General features: G+C 40.2%; 1 protein-coding gene across 1 annotated transcript; it reads left to right on the top strand.

Moving 5' to 3' along the window:
• Positions 1-2,886: 2,886 nt before the first annotated feature.
• On the top strand, positions 2,887-18,096 carry malt1 (MALT paracaspase 1). Its single transcript, XM_069178293.1, has 17 exons — positions 2,887-3,064; positions 3,703-3,869; positions 4,795-4,916; positions 5,747-5,894; positions 6,022-6,200; positions 7,180-7,276; positions 7,373-7,420; positions 10,174-10,197; positions 10,293-10,337; positions 11,278-11,481; positions 11,928-12,105; positions 13,106-13,177; positions 13,274-13,401; positions 14,195-14,344; positions 14,922-15,079; positions 15,177-15,302; positions 16,639-18,096. The coding sequence occupies exons 1-17, from the start codon at positions 2,916-2,918 to the stop codon at positions 17,131-17,133; spliced, it is 2,490 nt and encodes an 829-aa protein (XP_069034394.1). The 5' UTR covers positions 2,887-2,915; the 3' UTR covers positions 17,134-18,096.
• Positions 18,097-18,976: the final 880 nt, after the last annotated feature.

Raw genomic sequence — 18,976 nt, 5'->3', positions numbered from 1 at the left:
TGGTGACTCTTTCTCACACCTGACGCTGCAGGTATGACCGGACATGAGGAAGAGAGGTATGCTCTGCATCATCAGTGGGTGGAGCTTTGTTGTCGTCACGACTTGGCCACCCTGATCGCAGTCAAAGATCGCGAGAGCAGCGAAGAGGTCTCACTTCTTCGGTCTAATTTCGTCTTCATAAAAACCCAGCCGTAGAAACCGGCTGGGTTTGTGGTATAGCTGGATTCAGCGACGTCATGAATAGAGAGCCACTCAGGGATCCCACGCTTCCTGGAAAACCTGGAATTAACATAACTGGAAATACCCTCTGGAAAATGAGGGAAATGTCCCGAGTCGTCCTGGAAAGTAATTCTGGTACTGTTGTCTTTTGATGAGAGCAAACTGATCTCTACGTCAACAAGCAGCTGAAGTCATGTTTTATGGACTAGATTAAATTAAATTTAAAAAAAATATTCCCCTCGGGGATTAATAAAGTAAATACCATACCACCAAATTAGAAAGATAGCGACAATTTAATGACCAAGAGACTAATTGCTTCTTTAAAAAGAGGTGAAGGGTGCGAACCAATATCCAAACGGTATATTCTTCTTAACAAAAAGAAAAAGAATTTTTCCTCAACTACCAGAACTTTTAACAGTTGCCACCTTACTGTAAAGTCAAATATGGAGCGCCTCAGATTTATGGCTGTGGTCTAATCCACAGGAGTAATGCTTTACAGGCCGAACTGGGTTTTGTACCTGACCTACTCCTAGAGAGACCATTCATCTAATATTAACCTGGTACCCAGATTAAGATCACAGCCATATGACAGTTTTGATTTGTTTTTACTGTTTTCAGGTTTTAACTGTGTCCAAGTTTCATAAGACAAAAGAATACAAAAAAAAAATGCAGCATGTAGATTAAATTATAGCCTATTGTGTTTTATTATTGCTGTGTTTTCAGAGTCAAGGCAATGTACTGTTGTTCATAATCTTCAGGGGTGGGCCTAAAAAAATTCAGGAAAATGGATAAACCTCATGAATATGTTTTTTCATAAATGTTCTGAAGATGTGAAATTTGATCCGAGACTGTACACAAGTTTTACACAAACCAGTTCTGCCTCATTCTGTTCAGGTTAACATTTGTGTCACTCAAGAAGGCAGCCCAGCCATTAAAACTGTACCAATTATCAGCTCAATATGCACAGATCATTTTTACTCTGATCAATACATAGATCTAGTGGTGGTCAGTAGCTCAAACACTTTCCCTCCTGGTCTGACACCACCATAATCACTGCCAGGAAATTCTCAATGTGTCCACAGAGACATAAAACAACAATCCATGAAGGAAAATGGAGGTTGAAACTTTTTTTTATAGACATTGTACAGAAAGCAGATCAGTGAGGGGCCAAACACAGAAATCATATTCCACATATTTATAACTCAGAAAATGACCTTAAAGTCATTGTCAAGGATGAAACCTTTACTTAAAGTGAATTACATGTTGTATATTTGTGTCAGTCTGGATGTACTTTTTGTCTGTAATCCTGGTCTAAGAAACAGAAGTTACTTCCTGCTGAGCAGTCATTCCCTTCAATCTGGTGCAGCCAACATAAGACCTTTTCTGACCAGGGTATGGGCTATAACTAAGGCTACATCCCCACAAATACATTTTCTTTTTAAATCAGTGTTTAAAAATGCATCTACAAATTCTACAAATCTACTATATATTCAATATTATTTCACAGAAATACTCTATCCATACTAATGTTATTTATAGACACACATTTGTACATTCAGAAAGTAATTAGGGCCCAAGCACCGATGGTGCGAAAGCCCTGTTGCTTTTCAAGGAATTATTATTAAGCGTTATTATTATTCTCCGTAAACAACTGCATTTTTGGAGGCTTTATCATATTCAAAAACTGATCGCCCCCTAAACAGAGGCCCCGGCGGCTACATTTACCTCCATGCATGAAATTCGGACAGGTGTATCACATGTACAAAAAAGTTCCAGTGCACCATGAAGTCAACTCAATAGGAAGTCCGCCATTTTTTTATTTAGTCGTCATTTTTGGCGATTCACATGTTGCACTTTAACAAACTCCTCCTAGGAATTTTGTCAGACTGACTTGAAATTTAGTCTGTGCACTCTTAACATGTTTGGAATTAAATGTTATCAAAAGGATTTGTTTTCGTCAATCGGTGTGCCCGTGGCATGTCATCCAAAATGTGATAAAAAAAAAAAGTCATGTCGTCCAAAAAGTGACCCAAAAATGACTTTTGGGTCACTTTTTGCTATAGTATGACTTTATTTTCATAATTTAGACAAGATGCTATGTATCTGAGGCACTTCTGCACTGGCTTTACTTTTCGGACCAGGCAACTATGTCCACTTTTATAAAATAGTCTTTGGCAAGCCTTAGCATTCAAATCTCCACAAAAGACCTGAAAAACCTTATTGCATGATCCAAATCTTTATTAAAACTTTACATTTTCAGCCTGAAGGTTGCTGCTCAGATGTTGTTGTTTTGTATTTAGAGGACGATTATGAAAACAGCAACACAGAGACAGCAGAGGAGGAGGACAACGCCAACTGAAATAGTCAATCAATGACAGGTACATACCAAGATTCTCCATCCGGTGAGTCGGACAACAAAAAAACACAACCAGTGGCTCCTCTGGATTTATAGACAATCTTCGGCAGAAGCCAGCACGCTGCTGTATGTGTGTGTGTGTGTGTGTGTGTGTGTGTGTGTGTGTGTGTGTGTGTGAGGGGGGGGGGGGGGTGAACTGAGACAGCGAAGTGGGCGTGTCTTCATAACTTTTACCATTTCTTTCAGGAAGTAGAGTTGGGTTTTTTTTGTCTGTTTGTGTCTCTGTTGTAAAGTGTATCAGCAGCGCTCCCAGCCTGATAGATGGTAAACTTTTGTTACCATGTCGGATTCTTTGGATCGATCCACGAAGATCAGCTTGTTGAAGGAGCCGGTTGTGAAGAGGCTCTGCGGGGTGCTGGACAAATCCAGCAAAAAAGGATGGCGAAAACTTGGAGAGATTGTCGGCAATGACAGACGGGTTAAAGTCAGGTGTGTTGCAGATGACTTATCAGTACTCAACACTGTAGGTTATCTATTGGATGATATTTGTTTATACTTTAATGTTACTGTCTTTGTAGAAGGCCTATTATGACTTCAGTTTATTGAATTCAGTCTAATAAGAGTCGTGCAATGAATTATGAAAGTTCGTGTTTAAACTTTTCATAGAGGTGTTGATTGAGCACGACACAGGATGTAAACGTAAGTGTGACAGGTTTTGTGGCATTAGTAACAATGGGCTAATAATTATAGTGGTAAGAATAGCCAACCTTATTTGTGTTTATACAACTTTATAGAGATTTAATGACAAAAATAAATGTAAAACGACAGGCAAAAAAAAAATTCGGCTTGCTCATCTGTTTGTACCACTCAGAAATGAAAGGCCTAGTCCTATTTATTTTATAAAAAAAACAAATCGTAAACATTGTGGGTTTATTTACATATATTTAAATTAAAAATGACAATGACTAATCTTTGGCTGTTAATATCTTCTTAAAAATATATTTTTTTTCCTCATTCAAACTGTCATCTTGCAGCTGTGACATCATCCCAGTGTCACTCGTGTTCTGTTATTTTAGCTTTAATGTCTGAAATATGAAATACTGTCAATCTCCTGCATCCGCCTGCAGCTCAGACGACATGGAGATTTGCTCTCTGAAGGTGTTGGAGCTGGAGGGCAGCCCAAGCCACATGCTGCTGAGGCTGATGGGAGATCGAGGCTGCACGACAGGTCACCTGATGGACTACCTCCAAACTCTGGGCAACTCAGAGGCTCTGCAGTGCCTCAAACCATCAGGTGCCGTAAAACCGCCTCGAGCCTGTTATTAAGTTGTCAGACTTGGGGGATCTTTGTGGTGTGTGTTGTGGTTTTGTGTTAAAGGCATAGTTCTGCGTTTTGTGGGGGTTGTATGAAACACTTATCTGGAGCCGTTGTATTGCCTGCAACAGATGGGAGTCAGTCAGGTGGGAGAAGCAAGCAGCTTTACTGTCACAGAAACTCAGCAACAGAACATATTTTAGCCACCTAAAAAAAAGATCTATATCTGTTTGAGTGGTGGTGTATTAACACTTTAGTTTGGAGCCGAACTAAGACCAAAGTCACACAATATCACAAACAGATCAAACGATCGAGGCAACGGTAGACCAGCAGCTTCTGTGTCCTGTGAGATCAAATTACTGTTTTTATCAATGTAATCTGGCGGCTTTGAAGCGATAATAATGGCTTCATTTCCCCATCAAAGTGTCTTTGTGACAGCAAGGTAAACAGTACAAATGTTCTACGTCTAGTGTATACTTAAAATGATGTTAATGTTTTTAGATGGACTTTTTTTAGGCGGCTGAAATACATTATGTTTCTGACCCCGTTCACAACAGTACGACGTTAAGCGTCCTTGCTGGTACAGCTGCCTGCTTCTCCAACATGGAGACGTGCTGACCTCCATCTACTGCAGGTGGTACACTTACTATTGCCGGGCCAGTTTACAGGCAGTGCAAGCAGGGTTTAATCCGTTTGGGTTGTTGAAAGAGGAACCGTAACGACTATGTGCTTACCTCAGAATTGTATTATTGCGAGGGTGGTAGCTGCAGTGAAACTACACTTTGAACACTTGAGACTTGATTTGAGAGATTTTGATATGTCACATTTAAATGTCAACTTCATGCAGCTCCTAACAGCATAATACAAAGTGTGAATCCAAAGTGAACCTCTTGTTAATGTGCAGCCCTGCAGATCCTCATTCAGCCCCAGTCTGTAGCTCTGATCAGTGGCCACAATCTGCGCCTGAGCTGCCACGCTGTGGGCAAATCTCCAGTGCAGTACCAGTGGTTCAAATCTAAGGAGGAGGTGAGCTGCAACTGCCCCCCCCCCCACACACACACGGTTTTCTTCCTGACTTTAAAGGAAGCTGTTTGTCACTTCTTTGTCTCTGCTGTGTTTCTTTGTATCAATTTATTAAGTATTTTATCTGTAACTTCTATCATTGTGCATCACTGTCCTTTAAATGTAGCTACTCACTAAAACAGTATTGCCCAATGCAGGACTTGAATGAAATTTACAATGAGTCACAAACTGCAGTTAAAGTGGTTATTGGCTGAAAAGCAGTTCTACAGTCTCAACTTGAGCAACATGTCTACATATCTTTCCTTTATTCATCCATAATTTTGACTTGTGATAATATTTCCAGCATTATTCTTCTTGACTGGGGAGTCAGAAAAAAACCAAAGTAACCTAAATGTAGTTGTACGAGGGTGGATGGATCAATAAGTCCTGAGACTCTTCCTGTTACACACCAACGATGACGTGCACAGAGCAGGACGACGGTTTTATGAGTACGGGTTACAAATTATCATCAGTTCCTGAGTGACACGTTTTTGTGATCGCTGGTGTGCCCGGAGTTTGGTGCGTGAAACAGGTACTGATTTTGATCAAGCAACAAAACTTGTAACACTTCGCAAACACCCTACACTACATCTTATGTATTCACTGAGATGCACTGGGACACACATACTTGGACAAAATGACCTTTTTAAAGAGCGAGCAGAGGGAGCCAAGGAGGGTGAATGTGTCGAGATGCGATTTCAGTTGCAGATGTGGAACGGCTTGTTCCCCTCTGGGTTGGGATGATGTTGTACTCGGCCTATTGGTAAATGGGGCTCACATTTTCACAACCTCAGGTGCCAAACAGCTTCTCTCCCGACCTGGTGATAAGTCCAGTCCATGTGAAGGACGCTGGCTTTTACATCTGCAGGGTCAACAGTGGAGATGCCTTCGAGTTCAGCCAGTGGGCTCAGGTGGACGTCCTGAATGTCGGCATATCCCACGGTAAGATGTTGCGAGCGTTTGAGTCTCGCTTGTGAGCCCTGTTTCCTGCTCACTGTCCCATGATGAGGTCTCTCCAGGACAGAATATACGCTGTTGTGGGAATTAAACCTGTACTAATGATCACCAGGGCAGAGCTATCACTCCTTAGACGGCCGGCTGAAGTTGGTGATCCAGCCTCAGTCCCAGCGGCTACACGTCGGGGAAACCCTGCAGCTGGAGTGTGGAGCTGTGGGACGGCCGATCCCTCGATACCAGTGGCACAGAAATGGAGTCCCGATGCTCAACGCTGCAAAGAGGAAATTCATGGTGAGAAGTTGTTAGAGATATTTTTTTTTTATTCACTTACTATTTACTTCTTCTTTGGGATCTTTTTTCAAAATAGTTATAGTTCAATCAGGAGAGACTTAATCTGAGTGAACGAATACAAGACTTTATTGCCATGTGCAAGAACCAGAAGAGAAATGTGAATGATTTGAGAGTCATATGTGACTCGTTGTGATGTCATGATATTTAAAGGGGTGCTTAGTACATGATGGTGTTGATGATATGATTAATTCAATTCACTTTATATCGCGCCAGATCACAAATAAGTCATCACAGAGAACTTAACACTGTAAGGTCCTGACAGATTCTTAAACATAATAGAAAGGAAACGAACAATTAAATAATTCCCAATTGAGCAACAGCTGGAGGGAAAAAAACCTCCATTTTAAGAGGAAGAGAAACTTCTGGCAGAACCAGGCTCTGTGGTGGTCGGTTGACCGGTTGGGTTAATGGGAGAGCAGAGAGAGAAAAGAACAGCGCAGACATGACGATAAACGTTGAGTAGGTTGGTGTGCCGGTATCAACAGAACTGGCTGTGATGAAGAGAGGATTCTGATGAGCTGGACCTGGGGACTGGGTATGAAGACTGGTGGTGAAGGGGGTTGACGAGGGGTCGCAGTGGATCGCTCTGATGTGACAGCTGATGCAGAGGAGAGGAGAACATTTAAATTTGGACAGCAGTGGAATGATTGGTTCATTAGGATCGTGGTGAAATTTGATTGGTTTACCGAAACCGCCAATAGTCAGGTGATGAGAAGAATCACCTGATGAATTGAGGATGAATTACACACAAAGATAGTCTTCCTGATAGAACTTACGGTACGCTTCATTTGAGATGTCACAAGGCATGAAGCGGAAGCTATTGGGTTATGAAAACACAAGAGTTTATTTTTGCAGTTCACTAAATTGTCGATCGTTTCATCGGGCACAAAGCTGAATATAAAGTGTCTGTGCTTTTCAGATTCCTCACACCATGCAGGATCATCATGGCAGGTATCGCTGTGAGATCATCAGCAGCACTGAGAGGATGTGGACCAATGAAGTTGATGTTATCATAGGTATGTCACAACTGAGGATGTTTCTTGATGCTGTAAAAATAATCTGTACTGTCATTATATCTGAGTGCTTAATTTCCCTTTGTTCTTAACTGAAAGCACCAAGGATATCTGTCCAGTTTTCAGGGGCGATGGAGTGTACTGAAGGTAGAGTTGAAAACTCCGGTGCATGCTGGGTTATATGGGGTAGCAATTAACAAGTATTAACTGCATGCAAACGTTAACGTTAATCTCCAGGTTTCACATGCATGGATTGTGATCTTACTAATATCATGACTTCCAATCAACATGAAAATATGTTAGTTTTCTGTTATCTGTGTTATTGTCGACAAATTCAATTCAATTCAACTTTATTTATATAGCGCCAAATCACAACATAGGTTATTTCATGGCACTTAACACATTAACGTCCTTACAGCAGAACTTTACAACATTAAACAGAGAAACCCAACAATTCAACAATTCCCACATAAGCTAGGAGGGGGAAAAAAACCTCCTCTTTCAGGGAGAAAAACCTCCAACAGAGGGAAGAAAAAACTCCCTCTTAACAGGAAGAAACCTCCAACAGAACCAGGCTCAGGGGTGGGCATCCATCTGCCTCAACCGGTTGGGGTGAGAGGAGAGCAGAGAGAGAAAAGGACAGCATAGAGATAGAAGAGAAGAACTGTTGGTGGAGACGACAAGCGCAGGGCAGAGACATGCAGCTCCATGGTGGGACATCTGGAAAAGAAAGAACAGAAACTACGTGAGCGAAGGAACTGAATGGAGAGGAAACAGATAATAAGCAAAAACTATGGGAGAGAAAAAGATGGTGAGGTATGAGTCAGTTAAAGAGTAGGAGGAAAGAAAAGAAGCTCAGCATGTAACGAGGTCCCTCAGCAGCCTCGGCCTATAACAGCATAACTAAGGGTTGGTTCAGGTCTACCTGAGCCAGCCCTAACTATAGGCTTTGTCAAAAAGGAAAGTTGAGTCTAACCTTAAAGCTAGAGAGGGTTTCTGCCCCTCGAACACAAACTGGGAGCTGGTTCCACAGGGGAGGAGCCTGAAAACTGAAGCTCCGCCTCCCATTGCTAAAAATACAGTGCCCAACAAATCACCAGAAAAGAATTGACTTTTTGTAAATTGTGAATTTTTTGTGTCATTGACCTCCATTATTGTATGAAAAATATTATTGATTCTAAAAAAAAAACTGATTACTGAGCCCCGCTGTTGTAGGAGTTATATTCCCTTGTTAAAATAATTAAGATTGTAGTTTATTTCAGTTCCACATGAGCTGTCCAGCCACTGCAATAGATACTCACTATAGTGTCAAATTAATAATTCCAGTTTATTTCAATCAGGAGTATTTCCCATTAAGGTGTGCATTATGGCTCAATGGTTCATGCTAACTTCACACTGTCCACCTAAATTGTAGCTATATAAGGAAACAAGAGTTTCACAAAATGGCATTTATTGGGGCAATAAGCTTTCCAAAAAACATCATCTTTACATGAATCATTTTAAATGTTTCTTTTTTCTTTTCGAGTCTGACTGAAAGTAAACACAAAAGTAGCTGCCTGGATCAGGCGTTTGTTCTCACTGCATCACAGATCTCCCTCCTGGGATTGTTGACAACTGACCTAATTACTCTCTATATTCATCCACGCAGGCTGACTTTCTGGGAACTCAAATTCAGTGCGCTAGTAGATTACCTCGATGACCATTGTGATAAAAGTCGTAAGTCATTCAGTTTAATCGTCGGATTAAACTTTTCAGGCAAGCAAGTAAATTAAATGGAAGAGGAAAACATGTATTTTTTGGAAAGCTGTAGGGAGCTCACGCTCGTCGCCCTAACAACGGCGTGCTGTTTTATGCGACTCCTCGTTTCCCTCAAATTTCTGGAGTGAAAAGGGAATATCATCAAAATCATCCTTTAATATGCATTTGAAAATAGTCCCCAAAAAAGCACCAGTTACTTCTGTTTGTTGTTATATTTACTCAAAAATACAGTGCTCATCTGTTTTATGAAATTACTGAGCCCTTTTTAAAAATGAAACCATATTAGTCCTTCAGTCATTTACAACTTTAATTAAAAATGGGCTTGTGTCCCCCAGTTTTGGTCTTTTCATGGGACTTGTTGGTAATAAGACAAACACTGAATTCAGGGGTGTACTGCTGTTTGTTGAAGTACCAGAGCGCACAACATGATGAGCTTGTTGCTGTTTCTAAGGTCGTGTAACCATTGTGGTGGCACGTTTACTTAAAACAATCAATAATGTATATTTTCCAAGGATTTCATCTAATACAGGCAACAATATTAATCCTGCTGTTTTCCACTGTTGTTCTGGACTATTCTTCTAAAGTGTGATTGTCAGATTTTTGTCACATGTTCCCGCAAATGTTTCACAATAAAAGCCTTGAAGGGTTTCTGACTACTGAAGAGGGCTTTTAGTTTGAAACAGATACAGGAAGTTTGTCTTAAGGCCGACTGCGGTAAACGGTAGCGGATCAAAACAAGGTTGCGAGTCCTGAATCAGACAACTTTGACCATTCCGTTTATTTGCTTGTTTTTTTTGTCTCTCATGCGTGATAGATGTTTGAGAGCTGATCGAATCTTAAGGCACTTAAAAAATGAGCAGATAAAGAGACTGTGAACATTTTATTTCCTTATATGGAGAACAAAAGTGGTGGTGTGTTGTTCTGGTGCGCTCCGGCTGCACTACACCTGTGACTGAATCCCACTAACTTTATCTTTTAAATTTACAGTAATGATAATTACTTTGCTTGATTGCATGAAAATTACTTGAAGGTTCACCTTCATTTTTGACTGAACTTTTCTTCCATATAAAGATTGTTCTAGTACAGATGTAAAAATGCTGACCTTTATATAATGGCAATATATTTATATTCTTAATTCCCAGATGACATTTACACCATTGGAGGAGGTAAGCGAAAACATACTTAAAGAACATTTATACATACTGATTCAAACACATCACTTCCTGTCTAATCCTTAGTTTTGTGTTTGCTGCAATTTCAGGTTCCAGTGAATTTTTCCTAAATAGTATTCCAGACCAACTTTATGGTGAGTGTTTATGACTTATGACTTTTTACGTATCACTTACGGTGACTTATTAAAATGTGTTCATTCACAGTTCTCACTTATATCAGGGATCAATAACGCTGGAGCACAATTGCCCCTCTCAGTATGAACAACAAAATGAAGATGTGAAACCTTCGTGTCAGCAGCCACACAGGTGGACAAAATAACACTTCACAATTCAAACTTCATATTCAAACCAGAATATGACCTAAAAAAACAGTGTCACTACAAAAGAAAAACTGCAAGAGCTGATGTATTATATGATATAAAGCGACTTTCATGTTATTGTGTTTGGTGTTCATCGCATCATGATCCACTTCCTTCCTCCCTGCACTTCTTGGTAATTGTGATTTCTATCACCACGACCAGAGTTTCTGGTGTATTGGTCACAAATGTTGTGACTGTATGGGAATTTAAATTCTCATCTGATTGTTATTTTTACGAAAGGGGAAGAATTCTTTGCTGCAACAAAGTCAGTCTTGTGAAAAAGGTCCAGGTTTGACTTTTTCAACATATTTGAACAAGTAAACAATTGATTATCTTTGTACAGTTCCTATTAATAAAGGTGAAAATACTCAAACAGATGACGCATATGCTGGTTCTTATGTAGTCATTTCCATTATTTAAATAAATAGAAACTGAGACTAGACCAGATTAGGCATCAATGATTAGAACCTCCTCCAGGTGTGACAGGGGGGATCCTGTCTTATCTAAACCTCTGACATCGAGGGTCTGCTGTTCTCTTTGCTATTGAAGTGTGTGGTCTCATCATGCCAAGACATTTTCACTTATTTTACACTCACGGTTCACTTTTCAGTTCTGAACTGTCTTTCTGATGCATATTATCGTGTTTGGGTTGTTTTATTTCCAGTAGTTTAACACGGATTTTTTTTTGTTTTACCTCTTCCACATTTGATCCCAGCGACCGACAAAGTGGCCCTGCTGATCGGCAATCTGTCGTACCAGAACCACCCGCAGCTCAAAGCTCCCATGGTGGACGTGTACGACCTCACCAACCTGCTGAGGCAGCTCAACTTCAAGGTGGTTTCGCTGCTGGATCTCACAGAGTCGGAGATGAGAAACGCTGTGGATGAGTTCCTGCTGCTGCTTCACAAGGGAGTCTATGGTATGTTGGGATTTTACAGACCTCTGGTTGGTTCAGGATTTTGTTTCAGACCAGGACGTGAAAGAAATGCACACATTCCAAAACAATACGTAAAATGGATTTAATCTGAAACACTGTCATTTTATATTATTAAACGAAGAGTTTATGCACTGCATATATATCAGTAAATACATCAGGGTTAACACCTGGATCGTCATTGCCCTTGAAACAGGATATTTAACACACTCTACTCCATTCATGATAGTAAATACTATATAAGAATTGGAAATAAAATGAGAAAATATGAATTAGTGCAGTGCTTTTAAAATGTAACCCTAAGAAAAAGTTATTAATATAAATAAATCCTGTAAGATTCATTTGAAAGCCTTTCACGACTTCTTAATGTTGCCAGAATTTTATCCTTTGCATCTGAGCTACATGACTGAAATGCACACGTCCCTCTTCAGGCCTGCTGTACTACGCCGGTCACGGATACGAGAACTACGGGAACAGTTTCATGGTGCCGGTGGACGCTCCGAACCCGTATCGCTCAGCCAACTGTTTGTGTGTGCAGAGCATCCTGAGGCTGATGCAGGAGAAGGAGACGGGCCTCAACGTTTTCCTGCTGGACATGTGCAGGAAGAGGTGAGTCCCTCATGTTTAAGACATCTGAGATCTATTTACATAGAGCAGTTTAGCAGATACGCACAAAAAGGGTATAATTACTCGTGAATGTCACCAACAATGTGCACTGTCAGTTGGTCACTAAAATGTTATAAAAAAAAATATTCATATTATTTCCACAACCGCAGAGAAAAAAAATGAGTAAAACTTTAATAACTGACTGTTTAGAAATTTACACTCGCCTTAAAATTAGAGTGAACTTCAGCTATTTAGACTACAGGAGGGAATATTGAGGTATTTTAGGTTTGAAAACTTTTTTTAAAACCACATTTCTTTTCTGTTAAATGGTTTTGTACAGGTATTTTTATCATTGTTCATTTTTTTCTAGATTAATCAGTGGATAGTTTAACTCAATGAAATGTCAAAAAACAAAAAAATTACGTTTGTCCAACTAAATGCCAGAAGCCCCAGAAATATTCAGTTTATCATGATGAAAGACAAAGAAAACCAGCAAATTTTAATATCTGAGAAGGGGCACGACTTGTTTTTTGTCAGATTTGCATCAACAATTCACCAAATATTTAAAATTGCTGCTAACTAATTTTTAGTCAATACTTGTACTAAATGTCTAGTCAACTAATTGTATGAGCTCTAGATTTGTTATCTGGATGAAGTTGACCTTTTATTATCAGTAGAGTTTTTGTCCTTGTGATGTTTCTTTTGAATTACATTTTTTAAATGTTATTTTTTTGCTTGTATTGGAGATGATAGTAGACATATAACAGTAAATGAGGTACGAAATGCAACAAAGTTCTCGAGCCACAATCTAATCAGGGTTGTTGTTGGTATCTGCATAACAAGTATTCGACTCTCAGGACATTTTTATATCCGTGAGAGTACTTTTCTGTGTAATTCCACGATGGGGCGATGAATTAATTATTTTCTCTGCAGTGTAGAGCTAATAAAGAGTTAATACCTTGGTTTACATCATAGAAGTTTTATAGATTTATTCATTTTCCAGGAATATTCATGATGACAGCACTCCGAACATTGTCCTAAGAGTTACGGCCAACATTGTCTTTGGATACGCTACGTAAGTCTGAAACATAACTACCATTAAAAACAAACTCATACTATATACTGTAATACTATACATCTTTGATTTTTACAAATACAAAATGTTTTTCAGGTGCCAAGATGCCGAGGCCTTTGAGCTGAGCTCCAGCGGATTCACCAACGGTGTGTTTGTCAAGTTTTTGAAGAAGCGTCTGCTGGACAACGAGAAGATCACTGTGGTGTTGGACAGAGTCGCTGAGGGTGAGAGATTGGACACAAACGTGATATGTAGTGACATCAAATAGAACCTGGACAGCACTTCTGTCTGAAAATCAATTTGTCAATTTTGTCAAATTATTATCATTGCCATGAAAAATATGAAGAATCATCAGACAGATTTAGCATTATTACAGTTCAGGTGTTTCCCATAGGATGCGTTTTGTTTTAAAATGAACTCAATGTAGCTTGTTTTCCATTTTTTTAAATGTAAAAAATGTTACATACTTGCTTGAGGGCAGGTGGGGTTTTCTTTAAGATGAAGGGAAATTTGGAAAAAGATCTACAGGATAAACCCTTACAGAAAAAAAACAGAGTTTACCATGTTTTCCTCATGGGACACGTGATCACATGGATGACGCATGTTTACCAAATGTCGCAACATGATACCATGCGGAAAATAGGTGGAAAAGATTTCACATGGGAGTCTACATGAGCTTCACACATTATGCCATGAAAATGTTCCTACATGTTTTCCATTGGCAAAATACATGTTTCACACGTGCACAAACACATATGTGTGTGGTCACAAGTGATTACAAGTTTTTACACATGTGAATATCCTGTGTTTTTTTCTGTAAAGTTATCTACATCAGCTCAGGGTGGGTGAATAAATTAAAATAAAATGCTCCTTACAGTGCTCCTTGCCGCCCTGCAGGGTTATTAACAGTTTTGGTTGGAGACAGTTTCAGCTCATATGACCTAGTTTGGGATATTTTTGTGTCGCTGAAAAGCTGACGTGCGATTTTTTTTTTTAATTTTATGTCTTGGTGCTCAGACATGGGTCAGTTCGATGCTACGAAGGGGAAACAGGCCCTGGAGATCCGCAGCAGTCTGTCAGACAGGCGAGCGCTGACCGATCCCATTCTGCCCAGCGACAGCGCCGACCTCGCTCGCACTCAAAGCCGCCAGTGGACAAAAGCTCACGGTGAGTTTATTTGTTTTTCATCTGTTATTACTGCACTGGGAAGCTCCTATTTGCTTCGTGCGGCTCGGAGCTCAGTGAGATATCCTGCCTCCATCACATATCTTAGTGATGACATGAGTAATGAACAGTTCTACCAAAATACTGATTCATCTTTCTGAGACCGCTGGTTTAATTTGAAAAGTTTTGTTGATCTGAAGTGGTGAATGTTTCCTGCATTTCACAGTTTTCAGAGACATTTTTGTGTATCAGAAATGTCTATTTTGTTTTGTATTGTATCAAGTTATATTTTTCTAGTAACTTTTTGTGTCGGAAATAACATTGAAGTTTGGAGGTAATTTCACCTTTTCTAATGCTAATGATTTAAGACAGACACAAAGTAGGTGTGACTAATGATAACATTATTATAAATAATTATTAGGACACTTGCACAAAAAAAAATATTCATGAAAATCTTTGCGTTCCTTTAACATTCACAGTAGATAGGCCCATTTAATAAGTACAAAAGGATTCGATTGTACGTGTGCACTCTGGGAATGGAGCATTAAAACCAGAGATGTTTGTTTCTGTGTTATTCCAGAGCTTCCTGAGAGCATGAGTCTCGACTTCGACTGTGGAGCTCAGATCAAGTTGGGCTTCGCTGCAGAGTTCTCCAACGTGCTCGTCATTTACACTCACATCGTCAAGAAGCCCGAGGACATGTCCGTCTGCCAGGCTCACGTCACCGACTTCTCACAGGTCACTGCTGTCGTCACAACATTCATTTATTGAAAAACACCTGAAATTATTTTGGTTTGGACAACATGTATGTTCAAACTTCCTTTTCTTATTGCAGGAGCTAGATGTGGATCCTAAAGAGATGAACAGAGAGACTCCGGAGGAGACGGGGATCTACCTCCTGTCCAGCAGCCTGCCGCAGCACTGCCTCTACACCCGGCTCAGCTCGCTGCAGAAGCTTCGGGTAAAAACGCCAAAACACCACAAAAATTACTTTGAAAGTCTCATTTCTTTCAGAACAAAACAAAAACTATGACTTTGGGGAAAAAAAAAAAAAAAAAGAAGAAGAAGCACATTTAACCTGATGGAATGTTTCTGTTGGGACGCCTGTCATCTAAGACCTGACCAATCAGATCTCTGGGGCGGAGCTACTCGTTGTATAATGCTGCATCAGCATTGGGACGTTTTAATAAGCAAAGAATGATGTTGACACAGAACCAATCAGCTGAACAGTAAAAAATAACAAACTTCAGAAGCAGTGCAGAATATGTTAACCATGAACCCTTAAATAATTTCTACTTCGTTAAAATAAAGAAAGATATCAGAGTCATGCTCGCTGCTCTGTGAGGCGCAATGCTTACAGTAGGTGAAGTGGTGCTTGCTAACATCAGCATGCTAACATCCTCACACTGACATGTTGATGTTTAATATGATATAAACCATGTTTACTGCTGTGGTTTAGCATGTCAGCATGTTATAATTAGCCTCAAACAAAGTAGAAAAAATTGCAGCCCGTGTGTGCCGACATACGTGTTGTTCGTGGTCTAGGTATTTGTTTGTGAACGACCACAAATGGAGAATTCATCATTAGGAGAGCATAAATGTATGTACAAAATTTTACACTAACCCCTCTCGGGCAGTGGGAGGCAAACAGCGGCTCGTGGCCCAAATCTGGACCTCCAACAAAAATATGTGCCACCTGACGTAAACTGAAGTGTCACCATCTTCTGAAAGGCTTTTACGAAAGTACTGTAGATCGAACTGTTTATAAAGGCTCATAAGTCCTCAAAGTTTGCCCTAGTAACATTAAATACTGCCTCTTCTCTAGTTTTATGGCCAAATAAATATTTACAGTGCCTGAATTATGCCAGAAAAATGGCCTTAAGCCAATTACTGATCCCTGATCCAGCAGGTGTAAGTGTTTTATTGTACGCAGGAAAACTTTAACCTGCTGCAGGGCTGAATGAAATGTCATAGTTATATCTACTTCATGGTGGCACCAGAGGAAAAGTCACCACAGCTGGCTCGATTCATCTTCTGCTCAGCATTAATGTGTGTAGAAGCTCTCAATAGATTTCTCAAATTGAGATATTTAAGTCTGGCCGTGTTAAAAGGCGCACTAATCGTTGGCTGAAAAATGAACAAAGTTACCAGACAATAATCCATTTCTCTGCCCTCGTTTGTTCATGTGTCCATCCCAAAACATATGTGGTCTAATTTAGTGAAACAATTCTGGATTATAAAAACAAAAAAAGGTGTCTTTGTGTTAATTAACACCACTATTCATCCTCATGCAACAGGAGGAGCTGGTCTTCACCGTGTGCCTTCAGGGCACCTTCTTGGCCATGGACGACGATCATCCCGTCCACTGGACCAAAAGCGTCAACATCGGAAAGCCGCTGATCGCTCGGCTGGACCTCCACCGGGCCATGCGGAGAAACAGCTGCCTGCAGACGTGCCAGATGCCCCACAGCCCCTCCCACAGCCCCTGTCACAGCCCCGGGCCCGAACACCGCCTCCACATCCATCAAGGATCGCACCAGCTCCAGGACCACAACCGCCTCTCCCCGCAGCACCACTATCTTGACATCTGTGAGCACCTGCAGGGTGCAGTGGGCGGCGGGGGGAACTCCTTCTACGACAATCTCGGCCAGTGTCGCTACGAGCCGCCCTGCGACTCCACCGGTGGGCTTTCGAGCTCACCGGGCAGGTTCAGCATCCCCATAGAGGCCACCGAGGACATCCTCGAGCTGCAGACTGTGTTCATCAACAGTCTGCAGCTTCAGCCGCAGTGAAACAGAAGAGAAGCTTTAAATGTCTTTAGTGCTGCGTCTGGAATACTGCACTCCTCTTTCTGTTACAAAAAGATTTTATATTCTTGCATTTATAAGCATTATTTGTTTCAACAAGCTATGTGCTGACTTCTTCAATACATTTTTAGAGAAATTGTGCATTTCAGGAAATTGACAGATGGTGATTGCTGCAGTTGTAGTTTTGTAGAGCTGTGGATTTACTAATTCCAAAATAGAGAAGCTAAAATGCTGGACAGAGATCAGCAGTCCTCGTGGAGCAATATTAAGAAGAGCTGGAACTGTACCTCCTACAAAGATTTATTTAAGATATAATCCAAGTGTGCACAAATTATAGGCGCCGAAAGAAGAGCATCATCTTCTTTTGATTAAACAATAAACCTGAGGAGAGAAAGAGGTTGATAAGATGGACATATTGTACTTTTTACTGCCCTACATTTAATTCATGGCTTTAATTACTTTTCAGAGGAAGATTTGATACAATGGATAATACAACACATTGTTAACGATTAAATCTCTTTGTCTTCTGACATTTTACAGAAATCAGTGTGTAGTCGGGGTCAAACTTCTGGGTTGTTAACAGCTCAAGAAAGAGTCAAAAATCTTAAAACAGATTTGTGGATCGTTGTGGATTGTTTTTTCTTGTTTCCTCTCAGTAATCATCTGACGACCCCTCACATTTATCTGCTGTCTCTGGATATAAAATTAGATATAAAGTAGTTCAAACTAGCTCCATCTGCAGCGGCGACAACAGTAACTTGCAGTTTACGTATTTACGTCTAATAATGTTATCTATAATAACTTACAATAAGTAAACAGCACTTTTATTTTGATACGTTAACTGCATATTGCATTTACTTTCATGTAGGACTATTTCTTGTATTGGAGTATTTTTACATTGTTGTGTCTGTACTTTCACTTAAGTAAAGGGTGTGACTACTTCTTTCACCACTGCCTGTTGTTCTGGGTTTTGTACCCTCATGGTTGAAATGCACTTATTGCAAGTCGCTTTGGATAAAAGCGTCAGCTAAATGAAATGTAATGTAATGTAATGCTGAAATGTGACAAAAGGCCCAAAGAAGACAGTAAAAGGTGACGTGAGCCCCCAATCTGACAAAGCAGTCACCGTTTTGAAAGCAGTCACAAGCCAGAAATATTGGGAGTTTATTATTTAACAATGCATTATATTTTATAATCCTTTATGTAAACGTTACGTGTATGTTACACCACTGTTTTCTTTAATATCTCCCACAAGCTCATGCTGCTGCTTTTGGATTTGGCCTGACGGCATGAGTTCACAGACTGAGGGCTGATGTTGTCCACTGAAAGGAATGATTACCATTATTCCTTAAGGTCAATATCTGAATGTAAAATACAAACCGGACCTGCATGTATTGCATGTTTGTAACTTGTAAAGCCTTTTGTTTTCATGAAAATCTCTTTTCTCCACATAATGGAGAAAGACTGCCCCAAAAATCTCTCCATAGTGAATCAACCTATGTCTGTTCTTGAACTGCACTCAAAGACTCCCGGGAGCTGCAAACATCAGGTGCTGCTCGACGGTCCTACCTTATACTCATTTGAACTGCATGTGACTATGTGGCACATGCAGATTTAATCCCCTTACGTAAGACACTATGAATCCTGTGCCAGGATGTCCCACACAGTGACAGACACAGCCCGAGTTCAACAGTTCAAACCCTTTTTGGTTTTTTTTACACTTTTCTCACTCAGTCGAGAGATGATTTATTTAGAGGAACGTATTACCAAAAACACTGCATCAGAAAGAGATAAAAAAAAGGAAATTGACAAATAGCTAAAAACAGCA

Source organism: Embiotoca jacksoni, unplaced genomic scaffold (assembly GCF_022577435.1).
Source record: "Embiotoca jacksoni isolate LCO1_2020_lvr unplaced genomic scaffold, fEmbJac1.0.p SCAF_8, whole genome shotgun sequence".
Classification (NCBI taxonomy): domain Eukaryota; kingdom Metazoa; phylum Chordata; class Actinopteri; family Embiotocidae; genus Embiotoca; species Embiotoca jacksoni.
The sequence above is the reverse complement of the archived record's forward strand: the minus strand, read 5'-3'. Positions and strand labels throughout refer to the sequence as shown.

Excerpts from the sequence above, each read along its gene's own strand:
- malt1 (XM_069178293.1), top strand. The coding sequence starts at position 2,916 with ATGTCGGATTCTTTGGATCGATCCACGAAGATCAGCTTGTTGAAGGAG. Across the intron at positions 4,917-5,746 it reads GGTTCAAATCTAAGGAGGAG|GTGCCAAACAGCTTCTCTCC; the intron begins GTGAGCTGCAAC and ends TCACAACCTCAG. Across the intron at positions 12,106-13,105 it reads CTGGACATGTGCAGGAAGAG|GAATATTCATGATGACAGCA; the intron begins GTGAGTCCCTCA and ends TTCATTTTCCAG.